This window comes from Phoenix dactylifera, chromosome 18 (assembly GCF_051530095.1).
Source record: "Phoenix dactylifera cultivar Ajwa chromosome 18, Ajwa_hap1_PhDact_Kaust_v1.1, whole genome shotgun sequence".
NCBI lineage: Eukaryota > Viridiplantae > Streptophyta > Magnoliopsida > Arecales > Arecaceae > Phoenix > Phoenix dactylifera.
The window spans coordinates 12,901,858-12,928,865 of record NC_143207.1 but is presented as its reverse complement, the minus strand read 5'-3'; the positions used below and the strand labels follow the sequence as shown (position 1 = coordinate 12,928,865).

The window sequence follows — 27,008 nt, the reverse complement described above, 5'->3', positions numbered from 1 at the left end:
CTGATTACTGATCTTATAAGCCACAGAAGCCAAGGGTGAGAAATAGATAATAGAAGAGAGTTTGAGGATTTTCTGAGCTATTGTATGATAACATCTAAATTTCTTTCTATTTTTTTTTGCTAGGACGGATGTATCATACAATACGAGTACAAATACATCCAAAAAAGTTGAAACATAACAAGTCCCGGGGCACACCGGATAACCTCCTCTCTCTTACCCAAAAAGTATCTCTGGAATGGTTGGCCACATAAAAGATTACCCAATCTGTTGCCCTGTTGGCTTCTCTATACAGATGCTTAGTCTGCAACACCATCCCACCACCAACCATCGCCCAGATATCCCTAAGCAGTGAATGATAGTCGCCTACCCCTCCCGTGCTTTGCTGGATCCAGCCAATGACTATCGCCGAATCGCCTCAAGCAGTATAGCACTAGCCTGCAACACTCGCCAAGCATAGCTCAAGCCGGCCTAAGCCGTCCTCAACTCAGCCCCCGAAACCAAGATATCGAAGATCTGGCAACCACCAGTCGTAATAGTCATGGAGTCTGGACCTCTGATAATGAAGCCGGCATCTCCCCTACTCCCGCCATCTAGTACACATCCGTCAAAATTTATCTTAAGAAAGCTCGGGGGTAGAGGACTCCGGGTGAAAAATACCATGCGAGACGCTCCACGAGCAGAAGAAGAGCCCCAGATATCCCGAGCTATCAAGGATCCATACAACATATAGCATCTAATTAATTCCTTGATTGACTGCTAAATTACATAAAGCCATGGATGCCAATGATAAGAGCCTTCGAAATGAGGCTGGAAATTTGTTTATAGGCCAGGCCTAATGGTTTGACCTGGATCAATATAAAACCAATCTAAACATCATGTGTCTTTGTCGGCAGAAATATAAAGACAATATTCTGAAAGTCCATATATATGAACAAGATACTTTCTTTTTCATTAAGCGGTGTTAAACAATAACAATATCTTTTTAATAGAACAAACAAAAACAATGACTTGCCACTTTGTTTGATTACTTTGCATATATAACAGCCTATATTTATATGCTTTTGTATTTAACTAAGAAAAACCAATATCCACTAGAAAGCTATATCAGACATTTATTTAAAGCATCAAGAATGCTTTAGGGGGGAAGAGTGCAAAGCAAACAAGGAACCATCCCCTTTACCCATGTTATGAGGTCAAAAAGGAATAACCCAGCCTTCAAACCAACTAAACCCCAAGGAATAATTCAACATTGACAACAACACAAAGGATCCCTCCCTCATGCAGGTATATATACATATAAACCCCCTTGAATGGCCTCCATCTCCATCATCATTAATTCACTCAAGCACATTAGAAGATCTCTATCTGTAAGAGGGAAACAAAGCAAAGGAGGCTCACATGGATACGAGGCCTGCCGCCAGTCAGCGCGTCTACGAAGATTTCATCCCTTCACATGAGTTGGTTCAAGAGGAAGGTGCTGGTACACTCATCCTCGAGATCCCAGGCATGCCTTCTTTCTCTTCAACTCAATCATCAGTTCAATTAGAAAGTTTTTTTTCTAGAGTTAAAGAGAGTTAGAATCACCAAATATTTTAATTAGGAGAATAAGAAATCAGTAGCAGTTACAAAACTCAAGGAAGAGAGAAAGAAAGGAGGAGAAAGTTACAGAGATGAGTACGAGAAAATAAAAAGAAAGAAGCTGATCATGCATCCATGAGAGTATAAAGTTGTATGACTATAGTAACTGTTTTCATATAGGATTGAATATATAAAGCTTTGATGCAGTAGTTTATTTATTAGTACGTATTGTGATTAAATCTTCATGGAATTCGAATACGTCACGACTGCTATTGTAGTTCAAAATCACCATTTTGTGTTGATTGCTGTAATGTATAATCTTCCTTCTTCGGTTGCAGGATATAGGAAAGACCAACTCAGGGTTCAGATTAATAACTATGGGAAGATTAGGATTAGCGGGGAGCGTCCTCTCGGAGACAACCGATGGAACCGATTTCGCAAGGACTTCCAAGTCCCTGAGAACTGCAACGTCAGCGAAATCCGTGCCAAGTTCGAGAACGGGCACCTCTACGTGATATTGCCAAAATTGATCCCTGAGGTCAGGGAGCGCAAAGAGCCTACACAAGCTCCTGATGAGAAGCCCACAGCGATCGAGCCGAAACCGAGCACGCGCCAAGATGAGATGAACCACAAAGCTTCTGTTGAGCCAAATGGTGTTGCTAAGAAACAAGAAGATGAGAAGAAAGGTGAACCAATGGATGCGAGAAAAGAAGTGCAGAAGGTGGGAGAGAAGGAGAAGGATCAAACTGAAGAGAAGCAATATAAGGAGAAGGTTACAGGTGTTGTTGAACGTGAAGAGGGTGAGAAAGGTGATGCAGTCACTGAAGGCGAGAAAAAGGAGGCGGTCAGGAATGGGGTGAGCAAGTTGGTGGGTGAACTGGGCTCAGGCTTCTACAAGCCAAGCCAGATCATGGTGAATATAATTGCAGCTGCTGTGGTTTTGGTTGGGGTGGGGTTGTACGTGACTTATAAACTGAGTCGACCCATGGAGGAAGATGGCCATTAAGCTGGCTAAGCTATGTATGCTTTCATTGAAACATTGGAGGCATTTGTGATTTATTAAATGTAAATGATGCCTAAAAAGAAAATAAAGTGAGGAAATATTGGAATTCTTTACGTTTACCATGGGCTTGTGTATATGTGGGAGATAATCCTAGAAACCAGAGAGGGAGAGATGTAGGTGGAGAAGGAATGGCATTGCTTTACTCATCAAGCATGATGTTCCATTGCGCAAGATATAAGGTGTCTAATCATTGGTGAGTTGATAAGGTACCTCCAAAAATAATGATGATGCTAATGATGCGAAGATTATACGAGGAAAAAAAAATCAAAATATCGATATGATCACTTTTGCTCAAAACAAAAACAAGTCAAAATATTAATGCCATAGAAGTTGCCCCGAGCACTCTAAATATTGATTTTGTCACTACTATGACAAAAAAACAAAAAAAAAGGTTATCAAAAAAATGGTTAATACATTTGCTAAAAAATTAAATAAAAAAGAAAACAGAAAAAAAGAGAAGAAGAGGAAGAAAAAACACACTCTGCACAAGCCCTTCATATTGGAGGAGGAATAAATATTACTGTCCTGGTACTGTCAAAGCCTTCTGACTCTATAAGCTCTCTATCTGTTGCAGACATGGAAAATAAGAAAAAAAAGGACATTGTACAGATTCTCCAAAACAAAGTAAAAGGAGACATGATGGGATTTGCCAATATTATTTTCAGTAGGTCAATCACAACACCCTTTTTTTTCCAGAGCAACGGTAGACATGAGAGAGGCCCTCAGAAGATCGAGTTCAACTAAGTGGGGCATCACTTGTGCTTATTTGGCTTATCATATCTAGCTGGACAGAAACGCCCATCTCTTTGAGGAGAGGAGAACATCCTCCAGTGTGGTGGTGGATAGAGCCCTCAGTCAGGCTGCAAAGATCATCCACACTACCATAACGACTTCATCCGGAATGGCTAGGAACATCTAGGACTCACAGCGCCCAGATTCACTTTTGTCTCTTGGGGGCCCACCTCCGGCCATTTCAAGATAAATTTCGATGGCAGTGTGTCGGTAGATGGAGACGAAGGTATGGGTTTTATAAGTAAGGATCATAACTCCAGACTGATTGCCACAAGAAGACATTGTACCCGTGACATAACAGCCATCGGGGCAGAGCTCAAGGCAGTGTGGGAGGGCATCACCTTCACGAGGCATATTCTAGGGCCAACATCTTTCTAGAAGGGGACTCAATGATGGTGATCTAATGGATTCGTGATGAGGAGTGGAGGAGCAATGGCCACCCATTGCTCCGGAATATCTGCAGGATAGTAAAAGACTGACATATTTCAGGCTGCTCATATGTATCAAGAGGCGAATAGGCTTGCAGACTAGGTCGCCTCTTTCGCCGCTCACCACTTGGAAGAGGTCCTTTGGACGTGTTTTGTAGCTGCCCCCTCATCCTTACGCCATCTTCTTTCCATCAATTCTATTGGTTGCACTCATTCTAGAGTAGTGTGAGCAACTGTTGTACCAAAAAAAAAAACTACAAAAGGGTGAAGAAAGATGAAAAAGAAGGAGAAGGGGGGAAAGTTTAGCAATAGAAAGCTAGAAACCCACGTCCCGCACCCAATATAGGTAGCCAAATCCAGACACAATAGATAAATCCAAAAAGCCATTAGATCACATAAACAATGGTAGAGTAGTTCCAATCTAAATGCTGCAAGAAGAGTAGCTCGGCAATCTCTCTCCACTTCGACCAAAGCGAGTGCACCAACATGGAGAATCTTTAAGGCTTAAAGTTAACATAGTCCTTTGATTTATGCATTTAATTTATAAGAAATAAATATTGTTGCCATTCCAAAATCAGATCTGACAGACGAATGTGTCGATCTACTTAGTTGAGCTAGAGGAGCATAGCACCGCACTGGAGCAGTTCTGCGACCACAGAAAATGATCGAAGGGTGTCGGAATGTATCCAGCAGGAGACCCTCTGATATTTAAGTCAAGCAGAGTTTCAAGAGAAAACATAAAAGATGAAAAAGAGATAAAAGTAGTGAGTATAGTATTTGGGGCTTTTTCCATACCTGAGGGGTCTCCATACCTAGTATTTATTGAGGGCATGATGCAAATCTACAGGACTAGGATCATGCAATTCGCAGATGAGCAGTTAAGCTCTTTCCATATCTGCTGATCTGAATGATTAGGATATTCTTTTTTAAGCGCATCATAATCGGGTGCATTGAGATCGCACCGAGCTATAACCGATCATACTGATTGTTTGAAGATTTGATTGACCGATGATTTCGCTAGACACATATCATCGTCTAGTTGGTGGGCTAAGGTATTAGACGAGATTTTTAGAATGGCGAATCTGAGCCATATCAAATATATTATTGAAAGGGCATAATGCTTTCTAGCACAACATTTTACAGGAGTACCTTTGAAGTAAATGTTTTAAATTTAAACTAGTTGATAGACCCATCTAAATCTAGACATAATCATGCACCCAATGACAATTAAAAGAGTTTATAAAAAAACAGATGTGAGGATCCGTACGGGCATGTGTTTAGTCTCACATTGGTTATTCGCTAGGTAGATCTTAGGTACTTATACAAGATCAAAGAATCCAGATAATACTTTCTGGCTAGCCTTTTTAAAGTAAGGTCCTACGTTATTGCAAATGGTATCAAAGCGGACCCGACCTATGGTGCATGTGGTCCAGAAAATACTGCAATATGGGCTCATTAAGGCTGACCATGAGTCGATCATGGTGCTTGACATTGGATATGGACGGATTTGGGCTCTTAGCCTGATGAGGATGTTAAGGCTTAAACAGAGAAAGTATATGAGGACCCGGGAGGGTATTTGTTTAGTCCCACATTGGTTATTCGCTCTTGGATACTTATACAGAATCAAAGATCTCAAATAATACATTCTAGCTATTTTTTTTCTAAAGAGGAGCCTTAAACCCACTAGTCACTATACGTCCTATATGAGCACACCTCTGTGTACAAACTTGGACCGATATGATAGGTGCTAGCAAAAAATAGCATAGAGGTTAATCTGTCAATCCGTACTCAACTTTTTTATTAAACGGATCAAACATTCAAACCAGCCTGACTATTTTAATAAACAGGTAAGCTAACCCAATCTATAGAAAGTATCAAGTTGATCCCTCAATTGATTACTATTTGTTGTTTATTTAATTTTTAATCTCTAGCCCTTGCACACACTTACACCTAGCCCTGCGCATACTATCAGATAACCAGAATTGGCCCAACCTTTAGGCGACTTAGGCGGTCGCCTAAAGCCCCGGCCCAAAGAAGGTCCACCGTAGAAAAAACCTCAAAGACAAAATAGAAAGAAAAAAAGTCCTTCCGTGAGTTCGTCTTAGGCCGGCCCATTGCAAGAAAGGCCTCAAAGACAAAATGGCCTTAGACCCCAAATACATTGGGCCGCTCCTGCAGATAACTGACACTTGGATATATGCTATACATGGACAGCAAGCATGTGTAAGAACCAATATAAATGCATGTAATAAAAGTGTAAATATGTGGAAATATGTACAGGACTAAAAATTAAATGCTAATGATCAAGGATTGGTTGTAAAATGGTAAACAAATAACATATTTAAGTAAAACTGGAAACCAGGAACTGATAGTAGAAAAGAAGATTCAACGTTCACATCATCATTTTGGCCTCATAATATCGGTAGAATCCTGCCTCCGATGAATTAACAAAAACTGCACATATTCTTGCCTTCATACTTCTAAGTCAATTCCAAAAATTTCTAATTTTATGATATCCTAAAACATCTCAAATTCCTGTACTATATCCCGAATATCTAGTTCTAGCACTGGATAGGAAAGGTAAAGAGCATCTAATACAAACTGAAATGTACCTTCTAATTGTCTTCTATTGCACTCACCTTCCCATCCTGCAGAAAAGAGAAACATAACTGACATGATTTATAACATAAAGTTCCTGAAATTTGTTCAATTTTTTTAAGTGCCTCATGACTTTAACATAGATGCTTACAGATATTGGAAAGCACACGACAAGTCAGCAATATATGTGGAAGCACCAAGTTGATTAGATGATGAGAAGATGCTGACTTATATAGTTGCTGATATGTACATTTCTAAAATATACTTTTCTATACAGATGTGGAGTTAGTTTGTTTGTTCTGTATTCATCCTTATCCTGTACAACTGTGGAGTTAGTTTATTCTGCATTCATCCTTATCCTATGCTAGATTCTTTTATTCTTTTCATTATTTTTAGCATCTTAAGTTCATGTATATATAGAAGCTTTGCAATCGGTATACAAAACTCTTCTTCTTTTGATACCAGAACTGATCATTCACTGGAGAAGTCTTTTTTTAAAGCATTTTTCTCAAGTTGGCGGTGAGCATCATTAATCGATTAAAGAATTCAAATGGCAATGTTCAGAAGAGTGCAAAGAAGACAAGGTAGTTCCTTCCAGAGAGGTTGGAAGCAAGCAAGCCTTCAAAGAAAGCAACAAGGAATAATTTCCTTGTGAAGCAAAAGCCTAAATGGCCTTGCACAGAGTGGGTTCTATTGTGCATATAAGAACTCATGCATGGCCTTCCTTTCATTTGTCGAAGTGCTTCACGTCATTCCTCTCCAAGCAACAAAGATCAGAAGTCATGGAAGCCATGGCGGGTTCTCGTATTTACACAGAGGTTGATCCTCCTTGTCAGTGGGTTGAAGGGGAGGAGTTCGACACCCTCCTCGTCGATGCCTCCGGTATTATTTCTCTATTCATTAACATGAAAGATTTGTCACATATTTTCCCCCCTTTCTTTCATCATAATTGTAAAATACTTGAATGTGTGTTCCATGGAAATGAGGCCTTCATAGGATTAACCCACATCATAAGATGACATGAAGGAAAATTATTGACTTTGAAAATTCTACCTTTAATTGCGTTAGATCATTATGGTGTTTTTATGTTTTTCCTCCTGTCATGAAGAAAATAATAATTTCAGCTTACATTATGGTGCTATCTGACAGAACCTTTGCTCACATATTATACTACTAATTTTTCAGCTATTTGTAAGCATATTAATATAAAAGTAGTATCTATGCTATTAACGGAGAAAATATTAAATAATGTTTTTCTATTTGAATGATGGTTAAATGCCATTTTTAAGTTTATTACCTATTATACATTTTATAACATAAAAGGGCCTTTATTTTTATTTTTATTTTTATTGTTGGAGGGGGGCAATACAATGGTACCTTTGATATCATTATTAAAAGTCATCATTATAATAGTGACCCTGAATAATTATTTTTACCCAAGGATAATTTTAAATTTTTTTATGCTCACGTTACAAACCTTTTAATATGTGGCTTAAAAGGTTCACCATCTCAGTACCGGATCCATACCAGTGCCATATTAGTACAGTATCGGTATGATATGGTATAGACCTTTTTTGGCATAACGAGTACCGATACCAAATCGGTAAGCTATGGCACACTCTGTACCGTCTGATTTGAGCTGATACGGCGTACTATGATGGCATATATCTAATTGCTTATCATGCATCTCTGTTTCTTTACTTGGAATAAAGGATTTACGAAGCAAGATTTGAAGGCCCAAGTCGACACATCAGGGAACCTGAAGATCAGCGGAGAATGCCACATTGAAGGCAATCAATGGCGTCGCTTCCTGAAGAGCTTCCAACTCCCAAAGGATTGCAATGTAAGGATGATCAAAGCCAAGTTTGATGAAGGAATTCTTTACGTGGTGGTGCCAAAGCCAATGGCCGAGGACCGTTTGTCACAAGGTGTAGCTAACAACAATGTTCAAGTGCCTGAAACTTCTAAGCCGGGAATGGAGGATGTTGTAAAGGGATTGAATAAGTATAGACAATTCATAGTAAATGTTGTTGTGGCCATCATTGTTGCTGTAGGGATTGGGACATACATAGGTTACAAACTAAGGAGCCATATATAAAAGAGGCACATAATGAATGTAGTATGTGTCATTGTTGTAAGAAGATGCTGCATGAGTTGAAAATAATATTGTTGCAACCATTGTTAATAGAAACAATATTTCATGGGATAGACCTACCTCTTGTGCACCACTGATAAGCAGTGTCATTTAAATCTATTATTTATCAAGCATTCTCCGAATTATTCAAGGTCAGCCCATCTTTAGACCATGCTTGGTTGACATGAATTAGGAGGTGGGGATGGGTATTAGATTCCTACTTAGTCTATTCTCATATTTGATACTTGGATATGGAAATATTGATTCCCATAAGTATTGAATTCTTGTAAAAATGGGCAAAACCATACCCAAGAAGTGGCTTGGATGTTTTTCACCATACCTTACATGTGTGCCTAAGCAACAACATAAAGATATTTCTATATTATTGATTATCCAATGGAATATATTATAGTAATTTTTATATATTAGATGATATGATAGTATATTATATTTTATATGATGTATAAAATATAATATACTATGAGCCATGTACTAAGGATACTTTGAGATCTATGCTAACATATGGCTGAAGGAATTTGGAGTGCATTGAGATCTGTGCAGTGGACAATCTTTATCTATGGGCCGTACACTAAGAGTGCTTTGAGATCTATGTAGGTGAACAAATGAAGGGGTTCGGAGTGCTTTGAGATCGGCAATGTGGGTGATCCATAACTATAGGCCATATACTAAAAGTGCTTTGAAATCTATGTAGATGGATGAAGTGAAAGGGTTCGGAGTGCTTTGAGATCAGCGACAAGGATGATCCATAACTATAGGCCATATACTAAAGGTGCTTTAAAATCTATATAGGTGGATAAATTGAAGGGGTTCGGAGTGTTTTGAGATTTGCACCATGGATGATCCTTAACTATCGGCCATATACTAAAAGTGTTTTGAGATCTACACGGATGGATGAATGGAATTCGGAGTAGTTTGATATTCGTGGATGATTTTTAGCTATGGGCCATGAACTAAGGAAGCTTTAAGATCTGTGCAGGTGCACGAATGAAGGTGCTTTGAGATCCATGCTAGGGTGATTCTTAACTATGGGCCATATATTAAGGATACTTTGAGATCTGTGCGAACGAATGAATAAAGGGGTTCGAAGTGCTTTGAGATTCGCACAATGGGTAATCCTTAACTATGGGTCATGACTAAGGATGCTTTAAGATCTGTGTAAGCAGATGAATGAAGGAGTTCGGAGTGCTTTGAGATATGTATGGTGGGTGATCCTTAACTATGAGTCATATACTAAGAATGCTTTGAGAGCTGTGCTTTGAGATTTGTTTCACACAAAAAATCTTTTGAGACTCTACCCCATTCAATACATATCAAGGGTATTTTTGTCCTCCAATTGTTTTATACTATCATGTGATAGTTATATATCACCATTCTATTAACCGAGATAACTGTAAGAGCCACTTTGGAATAATTTGGAAACCTGAAGAATCAATTTAAAACTTTTCAAAGTTGAGGAGATATCTCTAGGACACATTCAAAGTGGAGGAATGTCGCTATAATTTTCACTATATCAAAGTATGTTATATCATATCATATCATATTATATTAATAATATTCATTGTAATATATTATTATAGAAGATATCCACAATTTTACGGCAATAATAATATTTGTGTTACTAAATATGTAGTACATAATATTTTGAAAATAATATTTTATAATATATTATTGATAAAGGATATTAGATAATATTCTCCGTGTATTAGGGATTGGACATGTTTTTGAATCCATTTTTCACATATGGCTGTATCTAGCCTTGGCAGTAGTAGATAATAGGGATATTGTTGGAATTTGCTTATTTTTTACATGAGAGAAAAATAAAGAGCTTCCTGTTAGTTAGCTACATGATATGATTTTGCTGACATGGTGATGGTTATTTCATGGAAACACAGGAACAGGTGAGAAAGCGGCCAAATCTTAAATCTGTAAATAACCTACTTGAGAACAAGATTTCCGTCCATATTTGGCTTAGTGTTCAACTGCAAGCTTTACTGAAATTCACATCAACATTTTATGTAATAGTGGAGAGAAAAGAAAAGATAAAAGAAACCATATGGCAATATATAACATGAATATATTTCCTAAAATGAGAGCAGAACATCAAAATCAACATCTTGATCACCATAGCATTTCATAGAGTGCAAAGATTGGTGATAGAAGTATAATGCTTCCCTCAGCATCACATTGCAATACTGATGCTGTTATATTCGTAGTTATCACCTCCTTGATAAAAATAAAAAGAAAAAGAAAGAAAAAAATTGGGTTAGGATCACATATACTTAGTTGCAAGTCTCACTTCAACTACACTTATATAAATATTACAGGCATGTCAAAGGCTACTAAACTGTCACAAGGGTCCATCTAATAATAGCTTATGCAATAAATCATATTGCATGCTTCCCAAAAATATCAGAACAATAACAAAATTCAATCTCCATCCCAGCAAAATGGGGTTGGATATGGAGCAAAGCTCTTAAATTTAGAAGGGCAGGTATATCCATACAAATACAATAATCATGACAACGTTGAGACTAACACTGTTTTGTTAAGGCAAAATTCCTAGTTACTAGGTAACCCTAGTTGTGATAAAAGTACACGACCTAAAGCAGAATTTTAGTTGGTGATAAACTCCTTTAGATGTACAGACAAAGTACATGCTAGATGACAAGAATATGCTAACCTACTCTTATCACCATTAGATCACTATCAAAAATGCTCCTCCATGTCCCCCAATAGCACTTCTTCTCAATACACAACCCATATTAGATACCAGTACCAAACCGGTATAGTACGGTACGCCATGTACCGTCCAATTCGTATCGGTACAGTATATCATAATTTCAATCAAGGGCTATAAAAACAGTTAAAATAAGAATTTTCGAGCCTTCAGTGACTATTTTCCATACTGCATGCTTCCACCCTCATCACATGGTCTCTACTTTGGTTATTGTTGTATATGACTAAACGATTTCCATTTGCTTCATAATCCTTTTCCTGAATCACCATAAATGACTATTTCATTTGCCTCTGACCTCTTTTCAGTTTTTACAAGAAATTCACCTTAGTAGCCTCAGCTGCAATTATTGGCATGCACAAAAGTTGTCTTTTGTCAGCAGGGTTACATAAAGAACAAAGTGAAGACTTCTTCAGTTGGCAACACCATTTGGTTATGGTACAACTAGAACATGAAAACCAATAATTAAACTTCCCTGGGCACATGCCCCATGTCCCTTCTTTGTATCTCAAGATCCTCTTTTTTTTTTCCTTTCAGAAAAGGTTGGGAAGAGCCAAAAATTTATTTCTAGAATGAATCTTGATAGAAAAATCTGATACCTGTTTCAGCATATTTGTTGCTTCCCTCCCTCCTGACATTCTCGCTCTGCTAACAAGTGAAAAATCTGTCAAAGAATTTAGATTTCTGGCAAAAGTAGTCTCTGAAACTCAAGTTCTGGTTGACTCAAGTTTCAGCAAGCAAATGGCATTCCAGACTGCAATCCAATTCTGAAAAGAACTATTTTGGCTACTGGCGATTCTGATACTAACTATGTGCAGGATTGAAGATAATCTACTCCAACATTAAAGTCACTGATACAAGAAAATGGGTCTATTTTTTCATCAAAAGAGCTAGAGATTCCTCTTCTTTTATTTTCCCCCTTTTTTACTTCAGTTTCCAAGAGGAACAAGTAGTACATAGTGAGGCATTCAGCCGTCTTCTCACCAAAAAAAAAAGGAAAGGCATTCAGCTACCTCAACAATCTTCAAACACAAATATTAAAACAGATAGTCATATCACTCACTCATACCAAAGAAATCCACTTTGCTGCATTATGAAAATAAGCATAATTCATATTATTAAAAAGTAGGCATACGCCCTACTTGGCACTAGCCAACTGCTTCCGAAGGGCCTTGGCTGCAGCAACCATGTTGGTAAGTGCAGGCTTGACCTCAGTGTACTTGCGGGTCTTCAGCCCACAGTCAGGGTTAACCCACAGGATGTTGCTCTCGAGCACTGCCAGCATCTTGTTAATTCGGTCTATAATCTCCTCTGCAGATGGGATTCTAGGCGAGTGGATGTCATAAACCCCAGGACCAATACCTGCACCATACTTCACACCCTCACGGAACACAGAGAGGAGCTTCTCATCGGACCGTGAGTTCTCAATGGTGATCACATCAGCATCCATATCAATGATCGAGTGGATGATGTCGTTGAAGTTGGAGTAGCACATGTGGGTGTGAATCTATATAAAGACCCATAGTATTAGTGATTCAATAATTGTAATTAAAGTAGTTTGGTGGTTCTTTATCTAAGTATTTGATCTTTATACAAATTAGAAGTAATGGAGGAAGAACCTGAGTTGTATCCTTGACACCGCAGTTGGTGATCCTGAAAGAGTGGACAGCCCAATCAAGATAGAAGGCCTGACCGGACTTGCGGAGGGGCAACCCCTCTCTCAAAGCTGCTTCATCAATTTGGATGACCTGAACTCATTCAAAGAAATAAAAGAATTTGAGGAAAGAGAACTTTCTGACTATAGTACTTCGAACAAGAAACAAACATAAACCTGAATGCCAGCAGCTTCCAAGTCTTCAACTTCTTTTTTGATAGCAAGGGCAATCTGATAGCAAGTCTCAAATCTAATAGATAGCATGCACTAAGTTAACACACGAGAGGCGGAAGTGCAGCAAAATAAATTAAGGTATTAAGAGCTCCACTAAGGAGTTTTAATGGGTATAAAGGAAGGTGCCCTGACCTTGGTTGGTCATTTCTCACAAAGGACCAGTTCAGGATTGTGACTGGACCCGTCAGCATTCCTTTCATGGGGCGTGAAGTCATGCTCTGGGCCATTGAGGACCAGAATACAGTCATGGCCTTAGGACGGCTCACATCACCATAGATGATGGGTGGCTTAACACATCGTGAACCATAAGATTGCACCCAACCGTTAACTGTGAATGCAAAACCAGATAACTGCTCGCCAAAGTATTCAACCATATCATTCCTCTGGAAAGTAAGATCAAGTTATGATCCATGCTTATCATACAAAAACATAAGCAAAATAGTTCTCAAAGCCGCATGTAAATATGTTGGTGATTCCATGTGATGTAAAATTGAGAATTAATAGGGATTCATACATAACATCAGAGTAAAAGCAATTTAAGCTCACCTCAGGCTCTCCATGAACCAGGACATCAATGTCAAGCTCCTCCTGCAGTTTGACAACGTTGTTGATTTCCTCTTTGATCGCATTCACATACTCCTCTTCAGATATCCTGCAACCAGTCATAATGATCAGAATAGCAGAAATTATTGATATATTAACTCTTATTTATTAATGGCATGAAATTGTTAGAGAAAGAGTTTGCTCTTCAAAAAAACAAAGTTCAAGAGAACCCACTTGTTTGCCTTGTATTCACGGCGCACTCTTCGGAGATCCATTGTCTGAGGGAATGAACCAATTGTGGTGGTAGGAAGGATTGGAAGGTTAAGCTTCTTCTGTTGAGCATCCAGTCTGGCACTAACATCTGTAGCTCGGCGATGATCAGATCCCTTCAGAGCAGCAGCCTGAAGATCCAACACAATAACTGAAATAGTAAGAAACACCTCTTTTCCAACAGAAGTGAGATGCAGATGATCAGGAACTCACAGCCTTTTGAACTTCTTCATTGGTCACCCTAGGTGATGATTTTCTTGAAGCCTGAGCAGCAGCATTTGCTGAGAAGACGGCCTAGAAATGGCAACGAATGGTTAAAACACTATGAGAGTAAATTAAACAGCCCATATATGCATAGAAAGATTCTACAAATTTATGAAAATGAAACTAGCATAATTGTGCTCTAGATATATCGAACAAGTCTTGTATTAAAGGGTAGTTGTGAGAGACTATACCTCATCCTTGTGACCAGCCAATGCCTTTGCCAGCGCATTCACTTCAACCACCTTTTGTGCAGCAAAAGCCAGCCACGACTTGATTTCACCATCCAACTTTGTCTCATTTACGAGATCAACAGCAGTGTGCATGAGTGAGCAAGAAGTAGACGTCACAAGCTTGTCTGCAAAGAAAGCAGCAAAAAATAATCATCAGAAGACTTGATATGTAATGTAAGATGTCAGAATATATAATTAGACAACCTTTGCCTACAATAGCCTCCAGAGCATTAAGTGTACTCAGGGAGGAAGCTAGATCATTAGCCCAAATGTTCCTCCCGTCCACAACTCCAGCAAAAAGATATTTGCCAGAAGGGAAACCTGCACTTTTTATTAAGTCAAGAGTGTTGGTTCCACGGACAAGATCAAAACCGAAACCTGATATGCCGTTTAAGGTAGTGATAGTCCTGGAATAGATAAAAGTATGGTCAATAATTTTTAATCATATTATACATTATTGTTCATTGAACAAAATTATGAGAACAGACTAACTTGTATGCCTCAGCAGGAACATCAGCAAAGTAGGTTTCAACTAGCACATTCAAACCAGAGAATGATGATTCCAGTTCTAAGTAGGCTTTAGTAAATGCTTCCAGTTGGTGAGCATCAAGATCCATTACAAGGGTCGGCTCATCGAATTGGATCCATGAAGCACCTGCTGCCTTCAATTCCGCAATAACTTCCCTGTGCAATGATTATATCATCAGTACATATTATTGGATGATGCAGTAGAGAGTATGGAAGCCTAAAAATGGCCTTGAAGCATGTTGAACATTACTTATAGACAGGCAGGACATTTCCCAGAAGTGAGAGAGTAGCAAAGGATTTTTCAACGCCTTTCGCTGGCTTGGAGAGCAGCAAATATGTCACAGGTCCTATGAGCACTGGAACTGTATCGATTCCTAGCTGCATTAGAGGGGAAAAATGAATGCTGGATATTCAACAAGCACATAAAAGTGCTTAATTATCATAATTCTGACTGGCACATTCCCAGGAAAACGAACAAGTATCACTAGATAAAAGCATTAAATATTCATCGAGCAGAATCAGGTGCAAGTGCGAAAAAGTGGATCTATCAAAATAATTTGCAATGAGTAATACTTAGGAAGCAGGTCCACAGGCAAGGTTTTTACATTGCTTTCAGAGCAGGTGTGTTGTCATCAGTAGAAGTTTCCAGCTATTAAGAATAATTTTGCCAAACTATGAATACCAAATTAAAAAACAACATGTTTTTTCTAAGCTCTAACTGTAGTAAATTACTGCAGGAAACCATTTATACAATCATGTTTTGTGCATGTTTAGAAGTAGCAAGCTCAACAAAATGATGCATCTCCAGTCTCCACCATGTTGCACCAAATGAACACAAACACACTGTGATACAATTCTTATATAAGCTACTAATACAACTCGCAATTTCTAATGGCAATATCACTACTTCTTATCAAACATAAATTTGCCGGCCACAGGAAAATCAAAGTTTGAAGTTTTGAATTTCAATGTCAAACACATGCCACAAAGCCTTAGTCCAAAACATGTGGACATTTACTATTGTTTAAAATAAGAAAAGTGCTTTGTATACACTGATGTGAAGGTGAAGCCACCTAAACACTGCACAAACCAAAAAAACCACTATCTAGTGGACCCGCCTCAAATACGAGCAGAGCCAACATACCAAGGAGGTTTCCTGTGGTTTCATGGTTTGTGGGCATAGGTAGTATTCAACTACATGCATGTGTATAGCACCATTGGTCAGACTATTATGGTCATGATGACTGAAACCAAAAATTAGTAATTGAAAATTAGGAAGTACCAAAAAAAATAGCAGCAGTTAAAAAAATGTCAGACAATAAAATGTTGATAATTTATGGCTTCTTATTGTGTTACTCGTCATTCAAGTTAGTACAGATTAATATCTTGAATTGAAAAAAACTGTTTATCAATTGAAACAATAATCAGCCGCTAACAGTATAAATAATTGGTGCAATGACCAACCAAGTCACAAGTAGGTGCTAGACTTATATATTTCATGAAATTAAAAAGCTAGAAAAGAATCCTTGGTTTCCTTTTTCATCAGCTTACCCTCAGGGGGGAAAGAAACAGTAAACTCAACACACAACAGAACAAAAGGAAAGAGGAAAAAAAATCCAACATCAAAAAGAAGCAAAAGAGTTGTCTAAACAATTCAAACCATAAAATTTCCAATAGAATATTTTTTAATGTGGAACAAATAAAAGAATACTTGACAGAATGTCATTCAACCTGAAACAAATATCAAAACCATTAGGAACAGAGATTTATCAGCAACGATTAAAAAAAAAACTTATTCAGAAGCATACCGCCTTCGCCTCCTTGTACTCAGACACGGCTTTGTGAGAAGCATATGTGAACTTTGAATCTGGGGCCAATTCAGGGACAATGTAATGGCTGGATTAACATAGGACAAAGAAATGAGTCATGAAGAATTCAAGCTAGGTAAAACAAAATGAGCAGCCAGAGGCTTAAGATAGGTCAGATGACTTACTAGTTAGTGTCGAACCACTTGGTCATCTCCATGGCAGGTACTGAAGCATTTCCTCTGGCCATAGAGAAGTATATGTCAAAACCAATCTCTCCACCACTCCATCCATATCTTTGAGGAACAGCACCAAGCATTGCTGTTGTATCAAGCATTTGATCATAGCATGAAAAAGTGTTGCTCGGGATGTACTTGATCCCAGCATCAGCCATCTGCTTCCAAATGGAACGCCTGAGATCTGCAGCAACTTTCTGCAAATTATCAGCACTGCTCTTCCCATCCCAAAAGGATTCCAGAGCAAACTTCAGCTCTCTCTTGGGCCCTATCCGAGGATATCCAACAATGTGTGATGCCATTTTTCTGGTCATGTAGATGGAAACAAAGATCATATTAATTCTTAAAGTAAAGACACGCAAAGATCGACTAAATGTAATAGATTATCTTCTACATTATAAAGTAGCTATCATTATAATCAGCTGGGTAACTCGAGTGTGGCATGCCAAGGAGTGGATAAGATAGTCAAGGAGACATATCCTGATTGAGAAGTTTACTTTCAAATGCTCAGCAGAAGACAAGATGAAAAAAGACATTTTTGTAACCAAAACGAACAAAGTATTTGCACCAAAAACAGAAAGAAATAAAATAAGAAAATATGCAAAATGGAAAACAAAAGATATATCACATTTGAAAAAGAACAGTTTACTGATTAGAAGAATACAGAAGTTGGCTTTACAAGGCTTATGAAATGAAACGTAAAAGGAAAAGCTGAGCCTTTGGTTCAAAATACACAAGGGGGCTCATAGTTCTATTGTGATGAAAAGGATAACCAAAATAAGCAAAGTGAGGTTCTTCTACCAGTAAGAAAGAAAACAGGAACGATGCTAAGTAGAAATCAAGCACAGTAGCCAAACTGAGGACACCCTGTGACTAAATCTGAGGGTTAGGTATAGATACGCATGGAGATGAGAAAACGAACACATAGTTGGATTTGTTCCAAATAATAGATCAAAATGCACTGTCCGGTAAACACAACGGGTCCTCTGATCTATTAGATAAATGAAGTTAATGAATGCCAAACAAAGTTGTGGAACAGGGTCCTAATAGTTAGATCTGTAGCTGTGAAGCGAGTCCCAAATCATACTCCATGCCATATGTACAAGATAGAAAACTTAGATCTATAACCATAAGATAGAATTATCGCACCAGATCCAGCAGAAGATCAAAATCTCCACATAAATTTAGCAAACAGAGAATATCTAAAGAAAAAAGAATGACAGCTTATGAAGTAAGGATTCAGATCTCCACCAAAAATATCACATATTAACACAAAAGCACCTTGATTTACACCCACAAAAAAAAAAAAGTGAAGTAAGAAAGTGAAAAAGAAACGAGGCAAAATGAAAAGCAGAGACCAGTTGTAGATCAGCAAGGTAGCAAACCAACCCACATAAGATTGAGAGAAAAAACAAGTAAAAAGAAAAAAAAAAAACTTAGAAAAGATCCAGCAAGACCCCATTTCCTCGGAAAGACAAAGGGCAACTTTTTTATCGTGGATTAAATAAACTGGCAAAAAAGATTAAAAATCGAGAAATGTAGCAGAGGACAGCTATAAATCAGCAAACTACCCAATATACCAAAGCAAATTCAAGAAAAAAAAAATACAAAAATGGGAACTTTAGATCAAATCGAGCAACAGTCAATTTCCCCGGAGATAAAAGAACGACTTTTCATCGGAGAATAAACTAGCACAAAAGATTAACAGCTAAGAAGTGTAGCAGAGAACAATAGATGCCAAACTCACGAATACAAAACTAAGAAAAACAATAATAAATAATAGAACTTTAGATCAGATCTTGCAAGATCCGATCCCTCGACACACACACAGAGAGAGAGAGCAAAGGGAAGAACAAATTTACCAAAAAAAAACGGAGGGGAACAAATCCGAAAGCGAGGAGAAAGGGCGTACCTCAGGGAATGATGGAAGGGGTCCCGAAGAAGAGGCGGAGGAGAGGAGAGGACGAGGAGAGAAGAGAAAGGCGAGAGAAGGGTCGAAAGACGCGCGACGAGAGGGAGAGAGTTTGGGGGCATTTATAGGGAGAGAAGAAAGAATGGTTAAAGAATCTGGTGGGTCTCATAAAATGCTTTATAGTTTATGCCCCATTACCGAGTTAAAAAATATCAAACGCAACAAATTGTTTGACAAATCCAACTTTACCACCAATAGAAGTTCGTTCTTCTGATGGGGACCACATCCCAATGAGCTTTCGATTGGAGCGTTTGTGTGTGGTAGGATTTTTTTTTCCGTTAATGACGGGAAGCATTAAGAAAATTAGAAAGTGGGGACGAGGAGGACGAATGGGAAGAGGTGGTGGGTCAACGGGAGCGGTGGGAGGCTGCCATCTTGGACGGTATGCCGGTCATGTTACTTCCAAGCTACATTTTCATACCTACCTTGGTTGACATTGTGCGAATGCTCCAATTTTCATGCGACGATTTAGGGCTTCTCTCGAAGAGTTGGTGGGTTGAGAGAATGTGCGATCGAAGATGAAGCAGGCAACCACGGGATCAAAACCCGGTGGTAAAGGAGGCTTGAACTCTACTTGAGTTGTTCGAGTTCGAAACGCGTGGGCGTCGATTAAATCAGGGGACCGCATGCCCCACACCCGGATGGCTCTGTATGGATATGCTTTCCTTCCATCAGTACTAAGGTGGCGCTGGGGTGACGTACTCACATGTGGATGACCCAGTAGGATTTTCCACGAGTTGAGAAGAGTACGCGGAAACTTGCGAATCGCATCGAACATTTTCTGATGGAAGGGGCCCAGTCGGGGCTGCTACGTGGGTGGGGTTCTACCCCTCCCCCTCCCCTCCTATTTTTAACCACAAAAAAAAGAGAGAGAGATTGGCGAGGAGTGCCCACCCTCGGGGGTGACTGTGACCAACCCATCGTGGACAGAGGTGGCGAAGAGGCTTCCTCGGCAGGCGGCGTGGACCAATCACTGAATCTCGGACGAGGACCTGGTGGCTCTACAGAGGTGTTTCACCGAAGCTCTAGAGCTACCGCCGGAGAGAGTGGTGAAGGCTAGGGAAGCTTGGATGTCCATGGCAGTTGCTGTGCATAGCTTAGGGAGGCCCGTTCGGTGGAGTGGGTTGCCAGGGAGATGCGGCTGAAGGGGAAGCTCGACTATGAGATCAAGACATTCCTGATGGTAGAGCAATACCACACCCTCTGCTTCAAGTGTGAGGCGGACCAGCAAGCAGCAATGGAGAACGGGCAATGGGTGGTTAGCCGACCAGCTTCTCACCATGGAGAGGTGGCAGCCGGACTTCGTCCTCGAGCTCAAAGAGGTGAACCGAGTGGTGGTGTGGCTCCGACTCCCACAGCACCCGCTCGAGTACTGGGAGAAGGAGTCTGTTCTGGAGATTACAGTTGCGACGGGCGGGCCGATCGCGGTGGATGGCTTCACCGACCAACTTCTGAAACTAGGCTCGCGAGGGTGAAGGTGGAGCTAGATGCCAGATCCCCCCTCAGGCCTGGAGTCTTCATCAAGGGTTTATCTGAGAAATTCTGGCAGGCTTTCATCCATGAAAACCTGCTAGATTTTTGCTACAAATGTGCCCGGATCGGACATGGGGGAGGTGCCTGCGACTTCACTTCCCCGGTGTCGATTGGGGCGGAGGGAGTGGGGACTCAGATGGAACCGAAACCCATGGTGATGGAAACTGCCCCGGAGACTTCGGGACAGCCAACAGAATCCGGCAGCCAAGGGCTGCCAAGGAGGTGAGGTTGCCGAGCAAGATGACTGAGATGCCATCCAAGTTTACAATAGGGTCGGCTTCCATGCGGCCGGGACTGAGGCTCCGTTTGAAAACTTGGAATTGAGGAAAAAGAAATGGAATGGAAGGAAAAGTTAAAAATTATGATGTTTGAGAGTTTTTTAGTGGAGGAAAAGAAAAAGAAAAGGAGGGAATAGGAGGGAATAGGAGGAAAAATTTTGGGCTCCAATTCTCTCCTTTATTTCCTCCCATAAGTGGGAGGATTTGGAGAGAAAAGACTTGAAACTTAATAAATTTTTTATAATACCTATTTTACTCTTAAATTAAAAAAGAAGTACCAAATTAAAAAGACAAATATATCCTAGGGCATCTTTTATTTTAATCTTTTATATGTCATCTCTATCTCCATATACCCATCTGCTGCACCTCTACGGAGCTCCATCTCCACAGTTGCACTTTCTTAGAGGAGCAACGGTTGTTAAGCTTCAAAGATAAGCTTATTCTCTCAATAGAAAAAAATAAAAGAATTATTTTTTCGTTAACTTGTTTTTGGATGTGATCTATTGTCTGATTTATAGCTTTTGGATCTGTGATGATTATATGGCCGTGGATGTGATAAAGGCATCTCTTTTACTTGTTTTGGATATGATTTGTTGTCTTCTGATTTATGGGGTTTGGATCTATGATGATTGTATTGCGGTAGATTTGATAAAGACGACTCTTTTACTTGTTTTTGGATGTGATTTGTTATTTTATGATTTTTCGTTTATTTGTTTGTTTCTTCTTTCGTTATTCGTTTTCTTTACTTTTTTTTCCTGCTCGTTTTTTTTGCGGTGGTAGGTGTTGATCTCTTCAAGCTGTTTTGGATCTGTTAAAAAGAAAAGTATGTTTCCTACATCATTTATTTTTAAAAAAATGAAGGATAAGATCTATTTTTTGAACCAGATTTTGGTTGTTATCCTTGAATCTTTATGGATCTACTCGATGTCATCTAGATCACGGTTCTGGTTTTTGGTTTCTATTTCAAGATCGAAGGTCCTGATTTTTTGAGTGGATCCACATGTTTCTTTGTCCCGTTTTTAATGAATTATAATTGTTCTTGCTGCTAAGCTCTGTTTTATTTGATTTTTTTTTGCAATCGTACTATAATAATGAATTTGATAATTTTGATAATGAAGTTGATATGATGTCCATGGACCCGCCATTTCAAGCACTTTCTTAAAGTAAAGCATCCTCAAAAGGAAAAAAAAGAAAGTCTATAGAAGAGAATGATGAACCATTTGAAGGTATAAAACATGCAATTACAGAAGTTGCTAATGCCCTCAAAGTAGGAAATGCTATTCTTGAGAAAGAAAATTATGTTTGGGAGAAAGGTCGAGCACATGTATATTCGGAGGAAGAAATTTTTAATGAATTGTTGGGCATTGGAATGGAGGGTGATTTACTTAATGAAGCATACCTTTTTCTCACTAAACATCAAAAAAAGGTATAACCTCTTAGCCCATTATCAAAAGTCTATATTAGTAGTAATAAGAAGCAATGACTAATTTCTTTAGATAGCATTGAATGAACCTCTTATTTTACTTTGTACTTATTTCAGGTGTGGCTGGGTAGTGGTTACTTCCTCTACAGTGAAATTGAACATTTTGTAGGCTGCTTTGATGTATTTTTTGTGGGCAAGTTTTATTAGTTAAGCATTCTCATTTTGAACAAGTTATTTTAGAAAAGTTGTAAAAACTAAAAAAACCGATATGCTTGTTTGCTTATTTAATTGTATGGATCTCGTATATTTATTTGATTGTATGGATATCCAGTCTTGCTCATTGGGTTACTTTAATCAAATTTATCAAACAGACATTAGTATAGCTAGAATAAATAGAGGAAATGAAATTTTGACTCTTTGGGTGTGGACCCAATCCGATCCGACCTGATTTCCTAGTGGGTTGGGTCTGGGTCTAAAATTAGGACCCGAACAAGGATCCAGGTTAGGTCGAGGTCACTCATGATCCGAAACGACCCGATCCATTTGCATCTCTATTCATAAGCATGCCCCTTTTATAATAAGGGTATTTTATTAAAAGTGTTAAAAAGGTATGCTTTCTTTTCTCTCCAAACTCTCAAACAAGAGGAAGGAAAGTACTTTCTCTTTCCTCCTAAAACTTTCAAACAAAAGGAGAGGAAAGTCTATACTATTCCGTTCTTTTCTTTTTCCTCCTCATTAAAGTTTTCCTTTCTTTTCTTTTCTCTCCAAAACTCCCAAACGGAGGGTGAGTGCACAGGGGGTAAGGCCGAACTCACCGGAGTCTCCGCCGAATGTGGAGGGTTGGCAGAATCCATCCAAGGTCGCACGGAGGAGATCGCCGGAGAAGGGTGACTCGATCGGCGACTCGGGAGCTTCAGGAGTAGCAGGTCAACCCTAACTGAGAACCAAGTCAAACGTCAGGCTGGGATGCATTGCAGGTCAAGCCCATCATGCTGGCCAACAGGATCGAATGGAGAAGGCACGGATGGAAGTGCTGAGGGTAGGGCCGTTAACGGGCCGAGCTACTCGGGCTCGGGCTCGGTTCGTTAAACGAGCTCGAGCCTGAGCTCAAAATGAGGCCCGTTTAAATCCGAGCTCGAGCTCGAGCAGCTTACGAGCCCAAACGAGCTCGTGACTTAACACGACCACATGAGTTCGGAATTCGGCGGTCGAGATCATTTGGAAACCCTGCATCCAACGGGCCAAGGCCCTCCTCTTCAGCTCTTCTAGTCTCGTGAGGGCGGCGGCGCAGAAGGGAGCATCGAGGAAGATGGGCTAGACAACGTCGAGGTGGTGGAGGGAGACTAGCGGGGCCATGGGGTGGGCAGCGAGGAGGCCGAGCAGATCGTCGTGGACATCAAACTGGTGGAAGCTCAGGGAGCAGGTAAGGGAAATGCCGAGCTCGGCTATGCATGCCTGAATGCGGTCGTCCCTGCCATAGAAGGCCGGGGAGCAGTGGAGGCAGCAGTCCTGCACGCGGCAGAGGGCAGCGGCTGATGGCAAACCCGCCGCCACCGTAGGCCTTGACGTAGGAGAAGTAGATGTTCTAAAGGTGGTTTTTGGAGACAGAGCCGATGTAGTAGGGCTGGCGGTGGTCGAACTGGGAGAGGACGCGGACGAGGTTGTCGAGGACAAAGACGGTGTCGTCGTCGCCCATGACGAACCACCGGATGTTGTTCAAGCCGAGGTAGTAGGTCTCGGAGACGATGTGGGAGATGCAGATGGCTGAGCGGCTGCCCTGCTGGTGGGTGCAGGGGAAGCGGGCGGTGTCGCCGGAGAGCTTGAGGGCGAGGAGGCCGGCGGCGGAGGCGGAGTTGCTAAACTCCATCACCGACTTGTCGAGCCAGACAATGCCCCGCATCTGGCGGGGGCACCCCCAGAGCTTGATGTAGTCCTTGCGCTTGTCCTAGAGACTGGCGGAGGCCGCGATCCTGAAAACTACGTGCTGGAGCCCCGCGGCCGCCGCGGCTCGGGCAGCTGTCCTGGTGGTGGTGGTGGTGGCCGAGGGGGTAGTATGGATGAAGAGATTAAAGGAGGAAAAGTGGAGGACCGAATCAGCGACAACGAAGGAGGTGGTGGTGGTGGTGGAGCAGGGAAGTTGGCGGTGAGCAAGGGAAGAGGAGGGAGGAGGTTGAGAGTATAGAGGAAGTAGATGAGGGAGATAGAGAGGAGGAGGCAGATCATGAACCCGAGCCTGAGCCCGACCCTTGAGCTCGTAATTGAAACGAGCTTTACGAGCTCGAGCCCAATACAAGGCTTGGTACCGAGCCCGAGACTGAGCTTCTGTGAAACAAGCCTAGGCTTGGGCTCGGCTCGGCTCGTTAACAGGCCTAGCTGAGGGCGGAGCTCGCTTTGGGCCTGGGACTGTTGAAGAGGGCCAGAAGCCCGGCCAGGACACGCGCGGAAGCTGGGTCGGGTTGGGCCGCCAGAAGCCCAAGGCCCCATCTTCTTCCTCATCCATGGTGAAGGGGAGTCGAAGGCGACGAAGAGGCACCAATGGCACAAGGGTCCACATGCCGATTCCTCCCTCCGAGACAGCGATCGCACGGCCGTCCCGTGCCGACGATGCGGGAGAAGGGGTAGCTCCGCAAGTGGCGAAGAGCAGACCGTTGTTGGGGCCTCGATGACGATGCCCCCTTTGGCGGCTGGGATGGAGGCCCCAACACTGGCAAAGAAGGCCGCGGCCGGAGGAGAGGCAGCGGTGGAGCCGAGCGGGGGAAGAGGAGGCGACGAGACAGAAGAGCAGGGGAAGATTGAGTGGGGGCAACCAGGACCGTCCGCGACCAACTTGAGAGGGACGACACCGTGGACCTCGGCGACAACACCTTCTCCAGCGGCGAGGGAGGTGGTTCTCACGCCAACAAGCTTGGCCCCAAGGACCATAGCTCCGGTGGACCAAACTAGGAGGAGGGGAAGAGGAGAGGGTTTGGATGAACAGGGCAAGAAGGAAATGGGGCATTCTGGAACTCTCTGGGCTAACATAGTACGTAATGTGGATGGCCTCATGGGCCCTTAGCCCATCAACTCAAGTTGACCTTGCAAGACGTTGTATGTGGGCAAGTCGTTTGAGTGAGGGGAAGCTAGGCCCGTGGAAGTGGGCCATGACACCCTCCAGGATGCGAAACGAAAATCTTGCTGTGGAATTGCCGAGGGCCATAAGCTCTCTTTCGCTCCATCCTTTTGCAGGCTAGTCCATTTGCACAATCTGGAGGTATGTGTCTTTTTTGAAACCTAGCTCTCGGAAAGGAGTTTTCAACGAGCCAGGCAGGCCTTGCCAAGATCTTGGGGGTCCTATGCAGTAGAATCCAAGGATTGTCAGGTGGTATTATTGCAACCTGGAGACAAGGATGTTTTAACCTTGACATTTTCAATGTATGCAAACAACAGTTAGTCATAGTGATTTTCGAAGAAAATGGTACTCCATGGGTCCTAGCTGCAGTGTATGCCGGCACAGACTTTAGGGATAGAAGGGTCCTATGGGAGGAGGCAGCCAAGCTAATCCAACAGGGATATGCCACGTTTGTGGTAGGGGACTTCAACTGCATTGATAATTCACAAGAAAAGTTGGGGGGAAGGGCCTTGGTGCGGGCACCAGAATCCAGAAAAGACTCCAATCAATTAACTCAAGGTCACTGTGGCTTTGATCGAGTCCTGTAATAAATTCAATAAGTCAGAAAGCAAGCCTCAATAAGTCAGAAAGCAAGCCAAGTCAGGACATGTTGCATGTTTCTACTACCACCTTTGCACACCCTTGGAGCACCACCTCGGCATCCACATCAACATCAGCTGGCCACCTCACCACCACTCCAACCAATGGAAGCACGCCAACCAGGATGAAGTCAAGCATAAGGAGCCGGCCACGTCATCTCATCAAAGAAACCAATGCAACGTCATGCCACCTCATCAGAAGAACCAATCACCATGCCACCTCATACAAGTTGACACGTCACCCAAATTCAAAGTCCAAGAGGTCGGCCACAATTTAAATGCAAGAAAATTTCAAATGGGAGCCAACAACTTTTCAAATCCTCCCCCTTAAAGCTGGCCAACTTTCTTTCCTTTTCTCTAGCAACCAAGCCTTCAAATGTGGAGCGCCATTCATTATGTGTTTAAATTTCAAATCATGAGGAAAGTCTATAAATACCTCCTCATGATATCTTGTAAGGGCAGTTGATGAATGAATAAAAAGAGTTTCTTTCTTCCTTAGCAATTTTGCTTTGTCACCTTGAGAGAAGGTTGGGCGTGAGGCCCTTGTTCCAAGTTGGGCGTGAGGCCCTAAAGCCACTACCACATCCACCGCTGCCTTACCTCCTCTCGCCTCCCTTTTCTTTTGTGATTTCCATTCTCCTCTCACGCCAAAGTTCTAATCCTTGTTTCTTTGTAGGTCCTTAAAGTACTCTATGTCATTGGGTCAATTATCCTTCCACACCAATAGCAAAAGGGCCCTGTTGCAACGGAAGATGAAGCTTGGTCATCCAATCATCAACCTTCGAGAGTGAGATCAAGGATCCTCCTCCAGAAAAATTTCAGAAGTTCAATGTTTGGTAAACCTCAACTCTAGGTCTGATTTATTGAAGGAAGTGTCCTAATCAAGTGGTTTCTCAACCACAACGGTCCATTCTTCTAAGTTCTAAATGAATTAGTACATGCG

At 41.2% G+C, this 27,008-nt stretch overlaps 3 protein-coding genes and 1 pseudogene across 3 annotated transcripts; 2 read left to right on the top strand and 2 right to left on the bottom strand.

Moving 5' to 3' along the window:
* The first annotated feature begins 1,319 nt into the window (after positions 1-1,319).
* Positions 1,320-2,700, top strand: LOC103719923 (uncharacterized). Its single transcript, XM_008809406.6, has 2 exons — positions 1,320-1,504; positions 1,917-2,700. Exons 1-2 carry the CDS (start codon positions 1,399-1,401, stop codon positions 2,582-2,584), a joined length of 774 nt encoding a protein of 257 aa, XP_008807628.4. The 5' UTR covers positions 1,320-1,398; the 3' UTR covers positions 2,585-2,700.
* A 4,329-nt stretch (positions 2,701-7,029) lies between these two features.
* Positions 7,030-8,660, top strand: LOC103719922 (18.1 kDa class I heat shock protein-like). The gene is made up of 2 exons (XM_008809405.6): positions 7,030-7,341; positions 8,172-8,660. Exons 1-2 carry the CDS (start codon positions 7,128-7,130, stop codon positions 8,555-8,557), a joined length of 600 nt encoding a protein of 199 aa, XP_008807627.4. The 5' UTR covers positions 7,030-7,127; the 3' UTR covers positions 8,558-8,660.
* A 3,725-nt stretch (positions 8,661-12,385) lies between these two features.
* LOC103719921 (5-methyltetrahydropteroyltriglutamate--homocysteine methyltransferase 2-like) lies at positions 12,386-19,182 on the bottom strand. The gene is made up of 14 exons (XM_008809404.6): positions 19,025-19,182; positions 17,065-17,418; positions 16,880-16,967; positions 15,322-15,449; positions 15,036-15,227; positions 14,748-14,950; positions 14,505-14,668; positions 14,263-14,343; positions 14,014-14,180; positions 13,783-13,888; positions 13,369-13,619; positions 13,180-13,252; positions 12,968-13,096; positions 12,386-12,855 (listed from the first exon to the last, which is right to left on the bottom strand). Exons 1-14 carry the CDS (start codon positions 19,144-19,146, stop codon positions 12,487-12,489), a joined length of 2,427 nt encoding a protein of 808 aa, XP_008807626.2. The 5' UTR covers positions 19,147-19,182; the 3' UTR covers positions 12,386-12,486.
* A 2,026-nt stretch (positions 19,183-21,208) lies between these two features.
* LOC148699510 (uncharacterized) lies at positions 21,209-25,240 on the bottom strand (annotated as a pseudogene).
* Between the last annotated feature and the right edge of the window lie 1,768 nt (positions 25,241-27,008).